Source organism: Bos grunniens, chromosome 11, assembly GCF_055505025.1.
Source record: "Bos grunniens cultivar Pamir isolate PY7600 chromosome 11, Bosgru_T2T1.0, whole genome shotgun sequence".
In the NCBI taxonomy this organism is placed as follows: Eukaryota; Metazoa; Chordata; class Mammalia; order Artiodactyla; family Bovidae; genus Bos; species Bos grunniens.
The window spans coordinates 15,348,004-15,368,013 of NC_141175.1; the positions used below are offsets into that span (position 1 = coordinate 15,348,004).

General features: G+C 53.9%; 1 protein-coding gene across 10 annotated transcripts in view; it reads right to left on the reverse strand.

Moving 5' to 3' along the window:
* DAB2IP (DAB2 interacting protein) overlaps nt 1–20,010 on the reverse strand; it is a 212,583-nt gene that overhangs the window by 183,440 nt on the left and 9,133 nt on the right. For 4 of the 10 annotated variants that reach the window (XM_086325424.1, XM_086325423.1, XM_086325422.1 and 1 more), the window contains exon 1: nt 713–931. The exons of 4 other annotated variants lie outside the window; for them this stretch is intronic. Coding sequence is in view for 1 of the 6 variants with exons in the window: in XM_086325426.1 (XP_086181552.1) it covers nt 1,976–2,078 (103 nt within the window). In the remaining 5 variants the exon portion in view is untranslated. Of the gene's footprint in view, nt 1–712; nt 932–1,975; nt 2,424–20,010 lie in introns of those variants that run through there. 2 more of the 10 variants (XM_086325426.1, XM_086325437.1) reach the window with 2 other exon arrangements.

A 20,010-nucleotide genomic window follows, 5' to 3' on the forward strand; every position in this document is an offset into this window, starting at 1 on the left:
ATATGACTCAAGCCAGACAGCTTGACACCTGGAGAGAACGGACCGTTCAGAAACCAGAAAAGCCCACAGTGATTCCCACCAGGCTGGGGACTGGATCCTAGATGGCTTTGGTCCCTGTTCCCACTCTGCTTGCTCAAGATATTTTCTGGAGGGTAGTGTTCAAGGCAGCCCAGGAAACAGAAAAGAAATCTCACTTCAATGACTCCGCCCCCCTCCCCTGAAAACTGAGGAGTGGCTACTGGTTGAACAAAACAACACCCCACACTTGGGTGCCCTGGGGTGCCTGGCTCCAGGCAGAGAGGAGTGGCTGTCCAGTCATCAGCCTCCAGAGGGGACCTGAAGAAGGACCGAGGTTTGGGGCGACCACTTGGAAGCGTTGGGGTTGGGAGGCTGCATAAACCCCCCAGTCAACCCCCGCCAGCTGGGGTGCTTTCCTTGCAACACCCCTTGTTAACACCGCGCGGTACTCTCCCAAGGACCCAGCGGTCTAGGCAGGCGCACTAAAAGTTTATAAAGATCTCTGCACCACGCAAAGGTCCTTGCGGCATAGGGGGCTGTAGCGTAGAAGGGTAGGAAAAGCAAAGCCGCAGCCCACTCCTCAGTCAGGCACCACTACACCTCCCATCAGGGTCCCCGGATCCTTTCCAAGCCCCGATCCCTCTAGGACCTCGGAAACCCCCCTCATACTGACTCGGGGGTGCCTAGCTCTTACCTCTACTCGCCGGCCTGGGCGCTGGGCTCTGCCATCCCAAAGGCACCAGAGCCCGAGCAGCGCAGAGTGGAGTCGCGAGGTGGCGAGGTCGGGGGGTCTCGGAGCCCAGGAAAGTTTCCGTAGCGTCGGCCAGGCCGAGAGGAGCGGAGCCGGCCAGGCAGGCAGCGGGCCCCCGGTAGCGCGCTCCGGCCGGCCCCGCGCCTCCGCCTGCACCGCGGTGCTCTGACTCCCGGGCTCCCCCGGCCACTCGGCCGGCCCAGCCCCGCCAATCGCAGGCCCCGCCACCCGCAGCTCCGCCCGCCCGGCCAGGACCCAGCGGAGGCGGGGAGGGGAGAGGCGGGGGCGCACCTGTTTGGCCAATCGACCCCGCTACTACCACCCACCCCGGCCGGACTGGGCAGGGCCGATCCCCTCCGCTCTCCGCACAAGCCCCCAGTCCCCACTTTGGCCCGGGATCGAGGCCGGGCCACACGCCCCCTCCCATCCCACACCACCTCGCACCCGCGATCTGGGTCTGGCCACACCCCCTACTCCCCTCCCCCGGCTCAGGCTAGCCTGCGGAGGCCCTCTGTGTGGCCGGTGTTCCTGGGAATTAATCCCAGCTTTAGCCCGAGAACCTTGTGGGCTACCCACCCCTCTTTCACTCTTCACCCTCCTCTCCCGCAAGGATTTTCGCCCCTCGGTTGACCCCTTAAACTCTGCTGTGCGCCTCCCTTCGATCTCCACCCGCAGTGGCTGTGGACTGATGCTAGGTCCGGAGGTCCGGGAGAGGCGGGGTGGGGTCGGGGTAGGGCGGGGGTTGTGTCAATGGGAAGGGACGTCCAGGCCTCCCACCAACAAATTCTCAACCTCAGCAGAGTTGGGGCAAACATCTCCAGAATGTGCTTGCGATTCGTTTCAGCAGGTTCCCCAACTTCCTTCGGGATCACAGTCAAATTTAAAGCGGGACGGTTTTATTGTCCCATTTTCCAGATAGGAAGACTGAGGCCAAAGGGAGGGAAGAACTTTTCGAACGTGGTGGCGAGACTGCGACTTTTTTCAAATCAAAGGTGAGTTTGCAGAGAGCGCCTGATTCTTCTCCCCAAGCCCTGCTCGGGTTCCGACGCCTGTTTTCGCCGCCCCCCACCCCCACCCCCACCCTCGTCCCCCGCCGCTGGGCCGGCCCCTCGTCCTTCTCCGTGGATCCCGGTAGGGAAAGAGAAAGAGGCGCCAACAAGTGCCTGGGAAGAGCGAAGGGCGCGCCGGCAGCCGGCCCGGTCTTACCTCGGCAGCAAAGCGTGTCCTCGCAGAGGGCGCCGGCGGGAGGCCCCAGCAGCGGCAGGGAGGCCCAGGCGAGCGAGTGGGAGGCCGCGCCGCCGGCTCCCATCCCGGACGGCTTCAGCAGCTCCTCGGCCCGCGGGCCTTCCACCCTCCGCGGCACCTGTAGGGACAGCGCTGTGCCCTGGGGCCTCGGCCTTGGCGTCGGGGGTGGGACCTGGGCCAGGCCCCGGGGTGGGAACTCCTGGTGCGGGGCTCCCAGGGCTCCTGGGACTGTCGCGGCCGGGCTGCCGGCGAGCGCGGGTCGCGCTGGGCAGGGCGCTATTTTTATCAAGAGCTGCTCTCCCAGTTGGACAGACAGAACCAGTTAATTCGACAGCTCAGGAAAGGCCTGCACCGGGAGCTCCCCGGAACGGCAGCCGCTGCTCGGCTGAAAGCTGATCCTTCGCATTCCTGCCTCGGGAGGCGGGAGGGCGGGAGGAAGCCTCTAATTCCTGGGAGAAGCCAGCGTCCTCTTTGAAGGCGGCTCCCGGGTCCCAAGGGCACGCCCAGGGAAAGGGCTCTCTACTAGATAGACTCCGAAACCCCGCCGGTCTACTTTCCTGCAGACTCCAGGCCTCAGACTTCCCAGAAAATGTGCCCACCCTAGGTCTCACTCTCCCTACTGGTCTCCAGTACTGGGAAGAGCCTCCCGGAAGTGGGATTTCGCGGGGGCGCGCGCACACACACACACACACACACACCACTCAGGATCGACTTGCTGAGAAAAGAAAGAAAAGTGAAAATCCTGCCCCAGATGAGCTGAGCTGGAGGATCAGATAGAGGTCTTCAGAGCCTGGGCAAAATGGGATGGATGGATGGACAGGGCGGCTCTGCAATCCTACAAGAACACTTTCTGGCTGTGTGACCTTGGCAGATCATCTCCTCTGTACCTCCGTTTCCTCTTCTGCATAAGAGGAGCCCAAGAGATTGAGTGTCAGAAGGCTTTTGCAAACAAAAGCATGATGTGGATGTTTATATAATGAATGATGAAAGAGACATAAAGATGAATAGACGTGGATCTGATCAGGGGAAGCCACTAGCTCTTTGAATTCAAGGAGGTGCTAAGGGTCTAAAAAGGTACAACTAGACTGTATGATATTAGCCCAGGGATAGATAAATAGGCCAATGGGCTAGAATAGAGGCTGCAAACATAGATACATGTATGGAACTTCATCTGTGGCAGAGTGGTACTGCAAGCCACTGGGGAAAGGGCAGACTTTTGTATAAACGGTTTTTATGGAACAATTGGACATCCATGTTGGAAGAAAATTAGATGGAATCCCTACCTCACACCATGCATAAAGCAAGATCAATTCCAGGTAGATTAAAAACTTAAATGCAAAAACTTTTTAGTAGGAAAAGATTCCTTAAAGATTCAAAAAGCACAAACTATCAAGAAAAACATACATTTAATTAGAGCATAACTTCTGTTTATCAAAAGAAGACATGTGAAACGTGATAACTAGAGATCTACAAGTCAGTTTTCAAAAGAGACAAGAGAAAACTGAATCAAAAACATAAACAGGCAATTCTAAGAAGGGGAAACATGAATGTCTAATATCAAAAGAGATTCAGCCTCACTCAGTCAAGGAAATGCAAAATAGAACCACAGGAAGTGCCATTTCACACTGGTGAGACTGGCAACAAGCAAAGGGGAGGATGGCAGAAAGTGTTGATGAAGATGTTGTACAGCACAGACAACTCTGATACACTGCCGGTAGAGGGGGAATGGGTACCACCTCTCTGGAGGACAAGGTGACCATATCTAGAAATGATGCTCGATACCCAGTGACCCAGAGACTTGGCTTCTGGGATAAATCTGGAGGACTTTTTGCTCACTGCAACCACATTATCCTAGTAAGAAAGCTAAAACAGCCTCATCAGTGGACAAAATGCTTAAACAAATGGTAGACAGGGCAGTGAAAGTCTACACTGCAGTGAAAATGACTAGAAATTCCTTTATGAATCATCATAAGTGGGGGAATAGGAAGCAAGTTGCAGAAGATCAAGTTGTGTAATTCGCTCATGTAGAGTTCTAAAACATTAAAAACAAAATGATACTCTCTGTTGCTAGGAATGCATACATGTACTAAAAGTATAAGGAAATTCAGATGAATGACACAGAAACCATTCAGTTCGGTTCAGTTCAGTTGCTCAGTCATGTCCGACTCTTTGAGACCCCATGAACCACAGCATGCCAGGCCTCCCTGTCCATCACCAACTCCCGGAGTCCACCCAAACCCATGTCCATTAAATCGGTGATCCCATCCAACCATCTCATCCTCTGTCATCCCCTTCTCCTCCTGCCCTCAATCTTTCCCAGCATCAGGGTCTTTTCAAATGAGTCCGTTCTTCGCATCAGGTGGCCAAAATATTGGAGTTTCAGCTTCAACATCAGTCCTTCCAATGAACGCCCAGGACTGATCTCCTTTAGGATGGACTGATTGGATCTCCTTGCAGTCCAAGGGACTCTCAAGAGTCTTCTCCAATACCGCAGTTCAAAAGCATCAATTCTTCGGCTCTCAGCTTTCTTTATAGTCCAACTCTTACATCCACACATGACTACTGGAAAAACCATAGCCCTGACCAGACGGACCTTTGTTGACAAAGTAATGTCTCTGCTTTTTAATATGCTGTTCTGGTTGGTCATAACTTTCCTTCCAAGGAGTAAGCGTCTTTTAATTTCATGGCTGCAATCACTATCTGCAGTGATTTTGGAGCCCAGAAAAATAGAGTCAGCCGCTGTTTCCTCTGTTTCCCCATCTATTTGCCATGAAGTGACGGGACCGGATGCCATGATCTTACCATTCAGGAAGTGTTTACCTCTTGGGGACGAGGGAGATGTGAAGGATGACAGGAAAAGCCATCACCCCGATTGGTAAGATTTTATTTCTCGATCTGAATGAAGAAGAACATGTGTTTCCTTGACTTTTCAGAACATTTTCAAAGATACAGAGCAAGCATGATGATATAAAATATAAAATCCACTCTGGCTCTGAACTTCAGTTTCCTTATTTAAGTGATGTGGTCATCGTGTCTGTGAAGTGCTCAACACAAGGCTAACTCATGATGACGTGCTCAGTAGAGCTTAAGAACACGAACAGCTTGCCCCCCAGTCTCCACTGGGGCCCTTCACACCCTAGTTCCGGCCAGCTGAGACTCCTTCACTCAAGTATCACCATGCAATCAGGTCTCCCAAACCCCCAACCTCTGACATGCCTTCATAAACTGTTCACTGTTCCTGGAATGCCCAGTCCTCCCCCATCTCTGCTGGGACGAGGTCTGTTTCTCCTATTACAATCCAGTTCTGGGCATTTCAGGGCTCCCAGGCAGAGGGTTCCCAGGCCACGCATGCACCCACGCACCCACGCACCCCACTATCCTTGTTGATCACATTGTGGATTGTTGCTCCTGTGTATGGATCCATCTCCTTCAGCTGACTGTGAACTCCTCAGGGTTATTATCCCCGTCTAAGCGACCACTGCAGCCGTCCCACCCAGGCTCAGAAACATCTGTTGAATGTTACCAGGGGTAAGTGGATCCAGATACTCAGAAATAAAAGAGGTCGTGCTAAACTATCAGAAGGAAAGCAATCCCAATATATAGATTGACTGCTTGGTCTTCATGGAGCATCCTTGGAGGTTTTGTGACTTTTGGGGTCAGAGAGAGAGGGTTCACATCCAGGCCGAGCCATTTGCCAGCTGTGTGAACAAGGGTAGGCTATTACATCCCTCTGAGCTCAGTTTCTGCACAACCAGGAAAGGACTAGGGCTTATTGCAAGGGTTCTTGCAAAGATTCAGTGAGATGTTGTTCACTTGCTCAGTCGTGTCCAACTCTTTGTAACCCCAAGGACTGCAGCACACAAGGCTCCGCTTTCCTCTACTACCTCACCGAGTTTGCTCAAATTCCTGTCCGTTGAGTCGGTGATGCTATTTGACCATCTCATCCTCTGCTGCTCCCCCTTCTCCTCCTGCCCTCAATCTTTCCCAGCATCAGAGTCTTTTCCAATAAGTTGGCTCTTCGCATCAGGTGGCCGAAGTATTGGAGCTTCAGCATCAGTCCTTCCAGTGAATATTTGGGATTGATTTCACTTAAAACTGACCGAAGTAATAGAGGCCAAATGCATGGCCCCAATTTTGGAACAGGTAGTGATTATGGGAATATTGACCAAGAAGGAGATGTTTGGAGGGGAGTGTGGAAGGGACCGTTTGTTTCCTAGGAAAGTGGGGAGCTGGTAAAAGAAATACCTGGGTAATGTTCTCCAGTTCTGAACAAAAACATGCACCTGGAGGCTGACCCAGAAGATAGAGGAGTCAGACGTATGCTCTGAGTCAGTGCTTTGTGTGGTCCTTCCTCCTATCCTTTGTCCTACCTCTGGGTATGGGTCTGTACAGCATTTCAGAACCACACACCCCCTCCCTGGCCCCCCACATCCACTCCGACCCCCTCCAATCTGTTTTCACATGTAGCCCAGGGATCCCAATCTGGACCTGTCTTTTCCTTGCCAGCTTCCATCTGTAGGGGCGACGGAGCCTGTAGCACCCTCCCCAGGGACGCGTCTAAGGCGATTTACCAAATGTGTCTTTACTCTGTATGCAAAATCCACATATGTCCACTTGTCGGGCGCTTCCATCAAGTCAAAGTACAGGCTGGCAGATTGCTTATAGTCCAGACTCCGGAAGATGAGTTGGCCAGTGTTACAAGTTGTACAAGCAAACAAATATATGAAGTCAACAGGACTTTGTGGTCACCGGAAAAGAGCAATGCTGTGCGTTTCATGGGTTCAGATGAGATTTTCTGAACTAATGAGCTGATCCTTTTTGATTCAGATCACACTAGACAATATCACGTTATCCTGATAACATGGACATTAGCTGTTGTTGGCACTTAGTCCCATGAAAATGGCCACATGAGGCAGAAATCCCATCTGGCTCAAGGTCTGCCATCCTGATGCTTCTCAGGGAGGTCACTGATGACCTCCTTGATGGTGACTCCAAAGGACACTCGTCTATCTTGATCTCACCTGATCTCTTGGCCAGACTTCACCCTCTGGTCCCTTCCATCTCAACATCCTCTCCCAGCTTTTGTCCTAGCTCTTTGGTCATGTCTTCCTCTCCTTGGCTGCCTCACATTACTAGGCTACAAAAGCTGCAGTTGGAGATTGTCTGCTTCCCTCTCATCCTTCCAGACTCTCTTTCACGGGCAATTTCAGCTGCATCCAGGCCCCTGGCTTCAACTGCTGTCCTTGTGCTGGTGATTCCCAAATGGTTATTTCCAGGCTAGTCCAGGTACTGGCTGTCATCTCTTGCCTGAGCTTTGGAAGAACTGAACTGGTTCCCTTCCTCCACCTGGGCCCTCTCCCCATTGCCCCCTCCCTACAGGTCTGCCCTCTGAGGTTTTTAAAGCTCAGATCCAATCCTATCCACCATCATCCCACCCCTGCTTGGAAGCTTTCAGTGATTTCGTGATGCCTTCATGTGGTCTACCAGGCCCTGGGTGGTCCGGCCCTGCTCATTCCTCCATCTCCCTTCTTGCTGTCTCCCCTCTCCCTCTCTGCCTTTAGCCCCCCAGTCAGCTTCCAAGTCCCCAAATATGTGATGTTCCTTCCCATTATGCAGCTTTTACACACTCAAGGCTCCCTGCTGTGGACCACTTTCCTCTGTCCCCTCCCATCCTGCCTCAGTTATTTCTTCCACGGCAGCCTTGGTTCCCCAGCCTCAGGCAAGCCTTTTCCGGTTCTGCACACTATACTTCCGTGGCACAAGTCACTGTCTTTCATGGTGTTTATTGCATTTGGTGACTGTACCTCCATTATGTGACCACTGGATGAATGTATCGGCCTCCCAGGGCCAGATGTCCCTGAGCACAGGGATCACACCTGGTTTTATTCCTTATTGTACCCCTCCATAGCTCAGCTGGTAAAGAACCGCCTGCAGTGCAGGAGACCCCACTTAAATTCCTGGGCCGGGAAGATCCACTGGAGAAAGAATAGGCTACCCACTCCATTATTCTTGGACTTCCCCAGTGGCTCAGCTGGTAAAGAATCTGCCTGCAATGCGGGAGACCTGGGTTCGATCCCTGGGTTGGGAAGATCCCCTGGAGAAGGGAAAGGCTACCCACTCCAGTACTCTGGCCTGGAGAATTCCACGGACTGTGTAGTCCATGGGGTCACAAAGACTCGGACACGACTGAGCAACTTTCACTCACTCCCCACCTCTAGCAAAGGCCCTGGCACATAGTAGGTGCTCCGTGAGTGTTTGTTGAATGAATGAGTGAACCCAAGTCTGCTTGCGCACCTCCAGCACTGGACTCTGTTTATCATTGTTGGGCACTGTTCATTGTCAGAAGTTTCTACACCTCTGCCCACTGATACGCACACAAGTGGGAGTACAGCCACCTCTGAGGATGCTCGGAGAGTTTAAGCAACTGTCAGAACATCACACAGCATGGAAATACAACGCCTGTCCTTGAACTCATGTGTGTCCAAATCTCCATAGGCTTCCCTGATGGCTCAGTGGTAAAGAATCCACTTGCAATGCAGGAGACATAAGAGATGCGGGTTCCATCCCTGGGTCGGGGAGACCTCCTGGAAGAGGAAATGGCATCTGCTCTATTATTCTTGCCTGACAAATCCCATGGACAGAGGAGCCTGGCGGGCTACACCTCCGAAGGGTCGCAAAGCAAACTGAGCACACAGAGCCTATGAGGCGACACAACCACTTTATAGTCAAGGAAACTAACCAATGACAATTGCCTCCTGGGGTGAGGGGACCTCACTCAATGACGGAAGTGAGATTCAAAACCACAGAGACTGAAGTATCACTAGATTGAACACCCAGGTCCACAGGCACCCCCAGGGCAAGGATGACATGAATGGAGAGGGAGAGAAGGGAGCAGAGCAAAGCTCTGATCCAGTGTGTGCAGGGCCCTGAGGGTCACGAAAGACTAATAGTAAAACATGCAAACCTCGCTTCAAGCTCAGAGGTGTTTGCAAATCAAATATGCACAGAGAATGCAGCTGCAGTCGGACACTGAATTACACTGAACAGGAGGAGCTCTGGTTCCCAGGACAAGCCTGTCTGGGGAGTGGGGTGGGTGCAGCCCTGCCTGAGTTTAATCAGCCCCCAGTGCTTTGATTCTGCCTTTGATTCTGTCAGTTTCCTCACACCCACCCCTGCAGATCTCAGATTCCCTGGGCGCCAGAGTCCATGTCACTTGGTCTCCCTCTGTGCCTGGCTCTGGGCTTGGTGCTGAGGGCACAGATCAACAGAATAGTGGGCTGCTCTTGTGTGCAGAGTAAGAGACAGGCAACAACACTGCCTGGGCCTGTGGAGCACCCCTGGGTGCTGAGCCCATGTGCTCATGACTGAGGCAGGTGAGTGGTTGTCAGGGCCCTGATGCCATCCTCATGCGCCAGAGGGCAGGCCAGGGGAAAGTCTTCCAAGGAGGTGACTTCTGAGAGTGTCTTGACGGAGCAGAGAGAGAAGTTAACCAGGTGGAGAGGAAACAGCTTCTGCCAAAGCACGGCCGTCTGAGCTGGCCTGGCCCAGCGAGCCAGGGGTTCTGATCAAGCAGCTTGGAGGGGGTCAGGAAACAGGGCAGAGCTGGGTCAGGGGGAGCCCCGAGCACCACACCCAGAAGCAGTGACTTCAGGCAGCTCCTGGGAGGTCTTAAGTAGGAGCTGTTCAGTCGCTCAGTCGTGTCCGACTCTTTGTGACCCCATGGACTGCAGCACGCCTGGCTTCCCTGTCCTTCACCATCTCCTGGAGTTTGCTCAAATTCATGTCCATTAAGTAAGGGAGGGACAGCCAATGCTTGAATTTTACAAAAATCCCTCCATCTGGGGGAGGAAGGTAGATTTAAAGGGCGCAGCCTGGAGGCTTCGAAGAGCATAGTCAGAGGAGGGTTGACTGGGAGTGAGGAATGGGGTAGACAGCTCTTCAGAGGGAAGACAAGAGATTGGGTGACTGCAAAGAGGAACAGTTTGGGTTGGGAGGGGGTGGACACCATGATTTGTAACACACCCCTCTTTGAGAAGAGAGGCTTCACTCCTCCAGGTGTAACGAGGCTGCTGCAAGAGGGCCCTCTTTGGGGGTGGCCTCTGCTGAAATGAGCCACCACCCTGGAGGTGATGCCCCTTCCCAGGGTGCCCTTCCTTCCTGTCTAGTGGCCAGTCACCCCAGGTACATAAACTCCCAGCCCCTTGACACTACTCAGGACAGTTCTGGAAGGCCAGCCCTGCTCCTGGGCCTTCCCAGACCTCCATAGGGGATGCTGAGATCTGCTCTCAGACTGTATAGCCACTCCTCCCTCTCCTGCCCTGCCTAGGCCCTTCCACCAGCAGGCCCTGCTGGACCTCCTACATCCTAATATGTCTCAGAGCCTGCTGCCTGGGGAACCCACCTTGTGCCTAGGAGAACTTGCTCTGTGTCCCGGCTGGTGGAATGACCCAGAAGAGACTGTGACTTTGAAGCCACCAGTGAGAAAGGTGAGCCATACTCTAGGGAACAAGGAGGGTTTTGGGAGCGGAGGCCAACTCCTCCTGAGACAGAAGTGGAGATTGGAGGCAATTTGGGGTGGGGAGAGTGTCAGGATCTAAACACAGTCCTGCCTGGCCTTTTTTTTTTTTCTTATGCAGTCAGTAAGGCTGGCTGCTGAGAGGAAAGACAGATATTAGAACGATAACATAAAAAAGTAACAGTAATAGTGTCTGATAAATGTTGCCACAGCAGTAATTGGGAATGCGGGCCCTCAAAGGGTGCGTAGGAGTTTGCCAGGCTGCATGTCCAGTGGGGAAAGTCATACCAGGAAGAGGAAACATCTGGTGCCCAGAACCCAGCTGGGGATAGGATTGCCAGATGAAATACAAAACAGTCAATTAAATGTGACTTTCAAATAAACAATGAATAATTTTTTAGTATGTGTCCTACGCTGTATTTGTGATATACTAAAAAATTACCTGTTATTTACCTCATCCCCTTCTGACCCCCTCTCTACCAGCGGTTCACGGAGGGGTCCCCCACGCTGTGGCCCAGGTACTTCTCAGAGTCCAGATTATCCCACTCTTGCTCAAACACCTGCTGCGGCTCCCCATTGTCCAACCATCAGTTGGTCATTTGGGACCCTCTCTTGTCTGATCTTCAGTGGCTCTCCCAACCCCACCTCCCAGCCTTGAACACACCCGCCCCCTTTTAATCTCCCACCTCTGGGGGTTTTGATCAACTGTTTCTCTGCCTACAATTCCCTCCACTGTGTACTGTGTCCACACTTCCAGAAAGCCCTCAGACCCCTCTGGGTGGAAGGGAGTGGTCACCTCCTCTGGTTAATAGCAGTAGCACCTCTGGTGCGTCATTGCTTGTCTCTGAGCTTCTGTTCCTCTGTCTCTAAAATGGGGACAATACTGCCTCTCTTAAGTGGCTAATGGGACAAGAGATTGTGTTCAGAAAATGCCAGACACTCTCTCCAGTGTTGGCATTCCCCCTGCCCGTGCCTAGATCCTGCCAGGGCACAAATGCACATGTGTGAGTCGAATTAACACAGAAGTCCCGAGCTTTCATCGTTTAAATTGCTTCTTGGAATTATCATGCCCACCAGTGGAACTTAGATAAATTCAATTTCTCATATGAAGATGACCTGAAAAGAGGCGGACAATGAAGCCACTGCCTTCCTGACTGTGTTCCAATCGACAAGGAACCAAACCAGCTCCCCAGAAAGGACCAGTTTTGGAACCAAGCGTGACTCCCAACCTCTCCAGCTTGGAGCATGTAATATCCGCCACACACGCTTCTGTCTCCAGCCCTGCCAATCCCAGACCACAAAAGGTGATTTCTTATAGCCATTAGCATAATTACCCGACTGCAACGCTATGGAGAAGCGATTAGATGAGCCTGTGATTTTTGCACAGTTATTTGTCTCAAGTAAGTCACCTGAAGTTCATCTGCCATCAGGATTCATAGCTGCACTCTCTAATCGCAGGGAATTATTTTGCTAATAACAGAGGTACCTTGATCTAATTTAGTTTTAATGCCAGGAGGTGCCCTCCTAGAATAATCAGCTCCAGGGCAATTCCAATTTCCAGGTTTGTTACACGTTCTGGAGAGAAGATTCGATTCAAGGAGGCTGAAGTTACTTCTTTATCACCCAAAGTCATCTAGGGGTGAAATGGAATCTACCTCTGCCTGCTTGCAGAAAAATGTGGGGAGAGGCCCAGAGAGAGGGAGGTGCAGGGGGGCTCCCAGATAAGAGGAACCCCTGGAAGACACCACCAGCAGGTGAGGGCTGGGCTGAATTAGGACCACAAGGCATTCCCCGGGAGAACCTGGATTTTCCTTGCATCCATTCATTATCTTCTTCATTCTGGTACTCCATTTCTGGGATCTCTCCTCTGCAAGACCTCTGCTGTTACTTGAGCACAAATATTGATAACGAACCCTTAGGCAGCCCCATTCTTGATGCTTTACACGTATTAACTCATTACATCCCGTGAGGCAGGCAGGTGCTACTCTTATTCCCATTTAGGGATGGGAAAGCTAAGACACAGAGGCTACAAAATTTGCCCCAAGTCGCCCAGCTAGTAAAGGGCATAGGTGGGATGCAGACGTTAGATGGTGAACTTTAAGTTCACAGATAAAGAAGAATCTGAGCCCCCCCAAGGAATAGTTCAACCTTGACTCTATGCTCTCATTTACCCCTCACGCAACAGGGGGGCAGAGGAGTGTTGTGAGTCCCATTTTGTTGAGGAAGAAACTGAGTCCCAAGAGAGGGTTGATTTGGCCAAGGTCAACACAGTGAGTAAGTGGAGGCGTTGGGGCTTGAACCTTGAGATTCCAATTCTTTACCCAGTGCTGCTCTGGCTAAAACCGGAACTCTGTGCAGTGTCTTTGAACAGCTCCAGACGCAGGCTGGTATCATGTAGAATAAGTTTGCAGTAACGGGCCACCCAGCTCTGCTTCCCGCTTTGGGGAAGTTCCTCTTCCCCGTCCCCCACCCCTCGCCCCAGAAACCAAGCGTCCTTCGCTGTCATCCCACATTACCAAACAAAGCCTGCTTCCAGATTCCTGTTCATTCACTCATGTTTATGCTTTCAGCAGAGGGCCCTGTGGTTCTGTGGTGGGAAAGGCCAGGAAATCCACATGGCCCTGTCATTGCACTCCTCTCTAAGCCCTCCCTGGCCTTATCTGCTCCAGAAGGAGGAGGGTTCTTTCTAAACTGCCTGAGCTACAGAACCTTCATTTCAAACGAAAAAAAAAGTCAGGTGAAGCCCACGTTTTACACCAGGTGAAAGCGAAGCTGCTCTGGGCAGAGCTGTGTTAGGGCAACTGGGGTCTCTCCTGTTTGGCACCCTCTGGGCATCTTCTCAGACACAGTTGGAAAACCACTGGCCTGGGCAGAGTGTCTCAGCTCTGAGGTTATAACCAAGGAATCTGGGATCCGCTGATGGCTGGTGATACCCAAAATGCTGGGTGGGCCGCAAAATGCCCTCCTGCAAGCTCCCGACCCCCTGAACCCCAGTTCTGCCTTGTTGGTAGCATCATGGGGCAAATCGGAAAGGCGCCCGTCAGCAAAGCCAGGCTGTGCCCAAGCCCCTGCCCCTCAGGGAAGCTTTCCAGGAGCCTCAGCACAGAGAAATGTTCCCGGCTTCTCCCCAGAGACCCATGGGGTCCGTCCGTCCTGACATATTGGCCAGAAGGACAGGCTACTCCTCTCTCAGCCCAGCTCTGCCCATTGTTTCCTCTCTCGCTTTTCTAAAAACATGTGATTTTTAATCCCTCCCCCACTCCCTCCTTCCTTCAACAAATGCTCACCAGTCACCAGCTTTCTGTTCTGGGCCTGAGGCTTCCAGGGGAATGGCCCGACTTCACACACAGAGTCCGCTGCACGCTGGAGTGACAGATGCCACCAGTGCCCTCAGGCACTCAGTCGCTGGAGCCAGGAAGGCTTCCTGGAGGCTGTGGTGACCAAAGGGGCACCAATGCGTGAATAGGAGTTACAGCAGCATGGAAGCCACTGCCAGTGGGCAGGAGATGGGCATTCCATGCCCAGAAGAGAGGTGGATTTGGGAGTCATGGGAGGTGGGGTGAGACTGGTGTCCTGGAAGGGCTGACCAGGGGCTGTAGCCTTGATCCCGAGGGTCACGGGGAGCCAGTGGAGCAATGAAGCAGGCCAGATAGGGAGGCCAGACATGGGTTACAGAAGCTCCTCCATCTGGCTGTGCACGGTTGAGGGTGTGTGTGCACACTTCCCTCTCCTTTGTCACCTTCCCACCCCCACCCTCCCTCAGCACACTCCCTGCATCCTGGGCTCCCTCAGAGATAGAGCACGTGGACAGAAGGGAGGAGAGGCTTTGGGCTGTTCCGCCCTGGCCTGGCCCCCGCCCGAGAGGGCAGCCCTTGACCCCTTCACCCCCACTGGACCAAGGGTCAGGACGAGTTTCGATCCCATCTCCACTGACTGGGATGCTTTGATTTCAGGGCCTGTTTGTGAACAAGATCTCACGCAGGTCAGCTTCCCCTCCCCAACCCAGCACCTTCTACCCAGATCCCAGCTCAGGCAAGCGCCTGGCCCAGCCTAGCAGCCCCTCGTGGCCTGATCACACCGAGGTGGGAGAGCGGGAGGAGTTTTCTTCCCCAAACACAAGCTCTTTTGTTCCACCACTCAGCTAGACCCTCAGCCCTGCACCGCCTTGGTGGAGGTTTTCCTGGCACCCCGGGAGCCCAGGTCAGGGGAAGGGAGAGGCGTGGAGAGGGCAGTGAGAGGCTGGTGACTGGGCTGGAGGACAGACCATTTCTGACAACAGCTTTGGACCCTGTCCCTCCCCTTCCTTGGCTCCTGCTGACTCTGGGACTGTGCTGTGTGGCTGTGTTTAGTTGCTCAGTTGTGTCCAACTCTTTGCGAGCCCATGGACTGCAGCCCACCAGGTTCCTCTGTCCATTCGGATTCTCCAGGTGAGAATACTGGAGTGGGTTGCCATGTCCTCCTCCAGGGGATCTTCCCAACCCAGGTCTCCTGCGTTGCAGGCAGATTCTTTACCAGCTGAGCCACCAGAGAAGCCCAAGAATACTGGAGTGGGTAGTCTATCCCTTCTCCAGGGGATCTTCCTGACTCAAGAATTGAACCAGGGTCTCCTGCATTGCAGGTGGATTCTTTACCAGCTGAGCTACCGGAGCTTCCAGGACAGTGATTCTTAACTGGAGGCAATTTTATCCTGCAAGGAACATTTTGCAATGTCTGGAGACATTTCTGGTGGTCATGACATGGGCTGGGGGTTGGGGGCGGATATGCTATTGGCACCTGGCGTGTAGAGGCCAGGGATGCTGCTAAACACCTGCCAACGCACAGGTTGGTTCCCACAACAGAGAGTTCTCTGGCCCCACAGATCAATAGTGCCCAGGTTGAGAAACCCCGCTTGAGGATACAGCCTCCTCACCCCGTGTCCTCAGCTGTGACTCAGCCTTCCAGCCAGTCACACCCCCAGGCTGAGGCTGGACGACTCCAGACACTCATTTCCATCTCTGAACCCTTGCTCCGTCTGTTCCTGTTGCTGGAGCGTCCTCCCTGCTGACCTCTACTTACCTAAATCTCATTTCTTTCCAGCCCCTCCCACCTGTTGGGACCCTCCTCTGCTGCCTACACCAGCCCCCTGCTTCTCCTACACCCCATGCTGCCCACTCCCAGTAGCCAGCTCTGACTCCCTCATCCCAATTCCTCCCGTCCCTGATTGGCAGCCACTGCCAGCTCTGGTCTTCAGTTTGCACATCTATGCAATGAGTAGGGGCTTCCCAGGTGGCGCTAGTGGTAAAGAACCTGCCTGCCAATGCAGGATGTGTATGAGACCTGGGTTCAACCCCTGAGTTGGGAAGATCCCCTGGAAGAGGGCATGGCAACCCATTCCAGTATTCTGGCCTGGAGAATTCCATGGACAGAGGAGCCTGGCCAGCTATAGTCCATGGGGTTGCAAAGAGTCGGAGATGACTGAAGTGACAATGCGTGCACACACACACACACACGCACACACTTACATGCAATGAGCGGACCAGGTGAATAGGGACCCCAGGCCCTTTCCCTTCTGCCTCTTCCTGGCACAGGACTAGGTAACTTGGGACTCAGTGCAGACTCACAAAGCCAGCAGAACCAGGGATCCAATCTTGCTCTGCCATTTCCTAGCAGTGTGGGTTAAATTGTGAAACATCTCAGGGCCTCAGTTTCCCCCTCTGTAAAATGGGGGTAGGTTTTCCAGCAAGAGCTCGACGAGCTGTGTACTCTCACTCCCATCCCTTGTTCCCTTTCTGGCTGGTTTACCTAGTTGAGGTTCCCACCAATCTGGCCAATCTCAGGTGGAGAACCATCTACTCTTGGGGCCAAGAAGAACAGGATTAGATTGTCCTCTGACTTCTTCCTAGAAGTTGAGCTCACACTGGGCTGCTAAGGACCTTGGGAAGGGAGACTCCTGAAGCCCGAGGTTTAGGAAACCAGAGGCTAAGTAGGTCTGTTTAGGAAACCTGGGAGACCTGTTTAGGCGGTCCCAGCAGAGCTGCTGCCCTCTTGGTTCCTGGCCTTCTTGGCCTCTCTCTCCTGCTGGGGGCTCTTCCCAGCTTCTCAACCCCCCACTTCTCCTACTGGAAAAGGATTGTTGTTGTTGTTGTTCAGTCACTAAGTCATGTCTGACTCTTGCGACCCCATGGACTGTAGCCCGCCAGGCTCCTCTCTGTCCATGGGATTTCCCAGGCATGAATACTGAAGTGGGGTGCCATTTCCTTCTCCAGGGGATATTCCCGACCCAGGGATCGAACCCATGTCTCCTGCATCGCAGGCAGCTTCTTTACCCCTGAACTAGGCTTCTCCTACTGGGGCTATGACCTCCTGACTAGACAGTCAGCCAAACTCAGCTGAGCTGGCTCAGAGGCGGGCACTGAGTTGAGGAGAGGTGTGGTTTTGGTTCTAGAAATTCAAGGGAAACAGCACAACTGCATCCCTCCCGTGCTGGAACCCCTTCATGGCTCCCTGGGACGCAGGATGAAACCAAGCCCCTGAGCCTGGACCCCTAACCTCTCCAGGCTACTCCCCTACCCCTCTCATCTGGATTTGGGGGCCCAGCCTCACCAAATTGCTCAAAAGTCTCCAGTGGGCTCATCCCCAGCCTGCTCACTACCTCCTTCCATAGGCCAATCCCTGGTTACCTTTAAGCTTAGCCTCTCCCCTGCTGGCCTCTCCAGCCTGCCTGCCCTGGGACGTCACTGCCCTGAGCTCTTCCCTGAAGACAGGGACTCAGCCTTCTGCCTTCCTGGACCTCGAGGGCTGACGGTGAGCTAGCCTAGAGAAGTGCTCAGCTTGAACTAAGAGACGTAAACATGGGCAGGGGTTTCCCAGGTGGCCCTAGTGGTGAAGAGCCTGCCTTTCAATGCAGGAGACTTACGAGATGCAGTTTCCATCCCTGGGTTGGGAAGGTCCCCTGAAGGAGGAAATGGCAATCCACTCCAGTAGCCTTGCCTGAGGAATCAATGGACAGAGAACCTGGCAGGCTACAGTCCATGGGGTTGCTAAAGAGTTGGGCACGACTGAAGTGACTTAGCATGCACATACGCAAGCATGTGCAGAGAAAGAAGACCCCCAGGCTCCAGCGCCTTCCTCCCCCAGTCTCAGTGGTTGCCCCTCCACCCCCTGGCGGGGGTGGAGGAGAGGAGGAAGGGAGGGGAAAAGTTTAAATACTCCAATTCCCAAGCCTTGCTGTAGACAGAAAAAGTGAAAAAAGTGTAAGTGAAAGTCACTTAGTCGTGTCCGACTCTTTCCGACCCCATGAACTGTAGCCTGTCAGGTTCCTCTGTCCATAGAACTCTCCAGGCAAGAATACTAGAGTGGGTAGCTGTTCTGTCCTCCAGGGCATCTTCCCAACCCAGGAATCAAACCCCTCTAGACTAATTGAGTCCAAATCCCTAGGGGTGAGGCTGGTGCGATGACAACCCGGAGGGATTAGAACCCTCCGGATGACCACGATCAGCCCATGTCTCCTCCCTCTTCCTGGGGGCAAGAGGACACCCCGGGAGAGTGAGCTCCGATGCTCTTTAATACCCGCCATGTGTTGCATTGATCAGAGGAGCCCTTTATGGCTTATATGGGGTCATTCATTTAACAAATATAAACAAAATGTGCTGGGGCTCAGGGATAGGTTGATACCCGTGTGACAGGGAGCAGAGGAAGATGAGGGGTACTGGGAGCACTTTGCAGAGAGTCCCCTGGTCTGGGGGGCTGGGGCCTGGAGGCAGAGGGTAAGGCAGGAGGCCTGGGGTGGGGCTGGCTATGGGGTTGGGGGTAGGGGCATGAACCAGGCCACAAGAGGGCAGGGGTGGGGGGAGATGGAGACCACAGATGTGAGGAAGGGGTGGAGACTGTGGTGAGAGGGAGGAGTCGTGGTTGGGCATCTGGGTGGCTTGGCCACAGGAGGAAGAAGAGGAGCCTGCGCAGAAGACTGAGAAGGGACCAGAGATGTGGGTGGGGAGGGGCATGATGGTCACGTGCTTGCGGGTAGTGAAAGATTCAAACAGTCACAAACCCAGTAATAATAACTCTGTCTGAACGTGTCGAAGGACTGTTTTCTAAGTATTTACTCTTCCCTGTAACCTGTAGACAGGGCTGGCGTAATCAGCCCATCGCACAGACAGGGAAAACTGAAGCTGGGGGAAGTTATGCAATTTTCCTGAAGCTACATACCGCCTGGTAAGGGTCAGGGATCTGACTCAGACAGGCTACCAGTCGAGTGACCCTGCCCTGAGCCACCCACTCCGAGCAACCTGCACCGCCCCCCCCACCACCAGGGCCTTTCAGCCCAGAGGAGCAGCAAGCCAGCGCCTGTGGAGGACATCCTGCATTCGGGGCTCCACTGGCAGCCTTGGTCGAGCAGTCTGGAGCAGGGAATGGTGCAGAGGACAGTGTGGGAGGTGAGGGAGCTGCCCTGAGGGAGCTGAGCAGGCTGGGGGCACTGAGCGGGTGAGATGTGAAGTTAGAGAAAGGGGCTGGTGGAGGGGCTGATCAGGGGGTCCCCAGGCAGGCAGAGAGAGGGGGATGCAGACCCCAGAGCCATCTGTCCTCAACAGGGAGCTGAGGGAAGGAGTCAGAGCTGAAGCACCAACATCAGTGGGCCTGGGAGGGGCCTGGGGAAGCTTCTGGAGCTGGAGCCTCAGCCCAGAGTCTGTGCAACTGAATGAGGCCAGGTGCGGGAGGGGGCAGGGCTGGAGCAGGCGGGCCCAGCAGGAGACAGGTGCTGTCCATCATCTCCAAGTCAGAGGCCCAGTCTGGGAAAAGAGCCCCAGAAGCTAGGGTATAGATACCCCAACTCAGTCCACCATAGAGTCGGCCAAAGGAGACTGAAGGATCTCAGAGCAGGCACCCTCCTAGGTGCCTTGACTTCTAGGCCATGGAGTTAATACAGCCGCTTGATCAAGAACAGTCTCACCAGGACAGAGGGTCTCTACTCTCCCTTCCCAGGCAGGTGTTGGGGACGGGGGTACCAGGTACCAGGAAGAAAACCAGGGACGGACCTGGGACAGCTCCGGAGGGCTCCTGAGTACGACCCTGAATTTGGCAGCCTGGGCTTCAGGAGGCCAGAGGGCACAGTGCCTCCTCCAGGCTGTCCCGCCACCTCCTGGTTCAGCCGTGCTCTGGGTCCCCTCCCTCCACTGCCCTGTTCTCCATGCCTCACATTCCACGTTAGCTAAGGCGGGGGGAGGCCATTTATCTGAGATTTGGGTCAAGGGAGAGAGAGAGCCCAGGGCAGAGGTGGGGTGGGGGCTGGGGGGCTGGGGGAGACAGGCACCCCAGCCATTTCAGGAACTGTGTGCCCTGAGCTGGTTTTTCTGGAACCCAGCAACCCCTCATTCTGGTGCCGAGTCTGTGGACCCCAGGGTGGGAGTGTTGGGCTCGCAGCCTCATAAGCTCACTTACAGCCAGCCGAGAGGCAGGCGCTCCATCCTATTGGCGAGGTGCTCGTGTCCTCTACACGCATTCC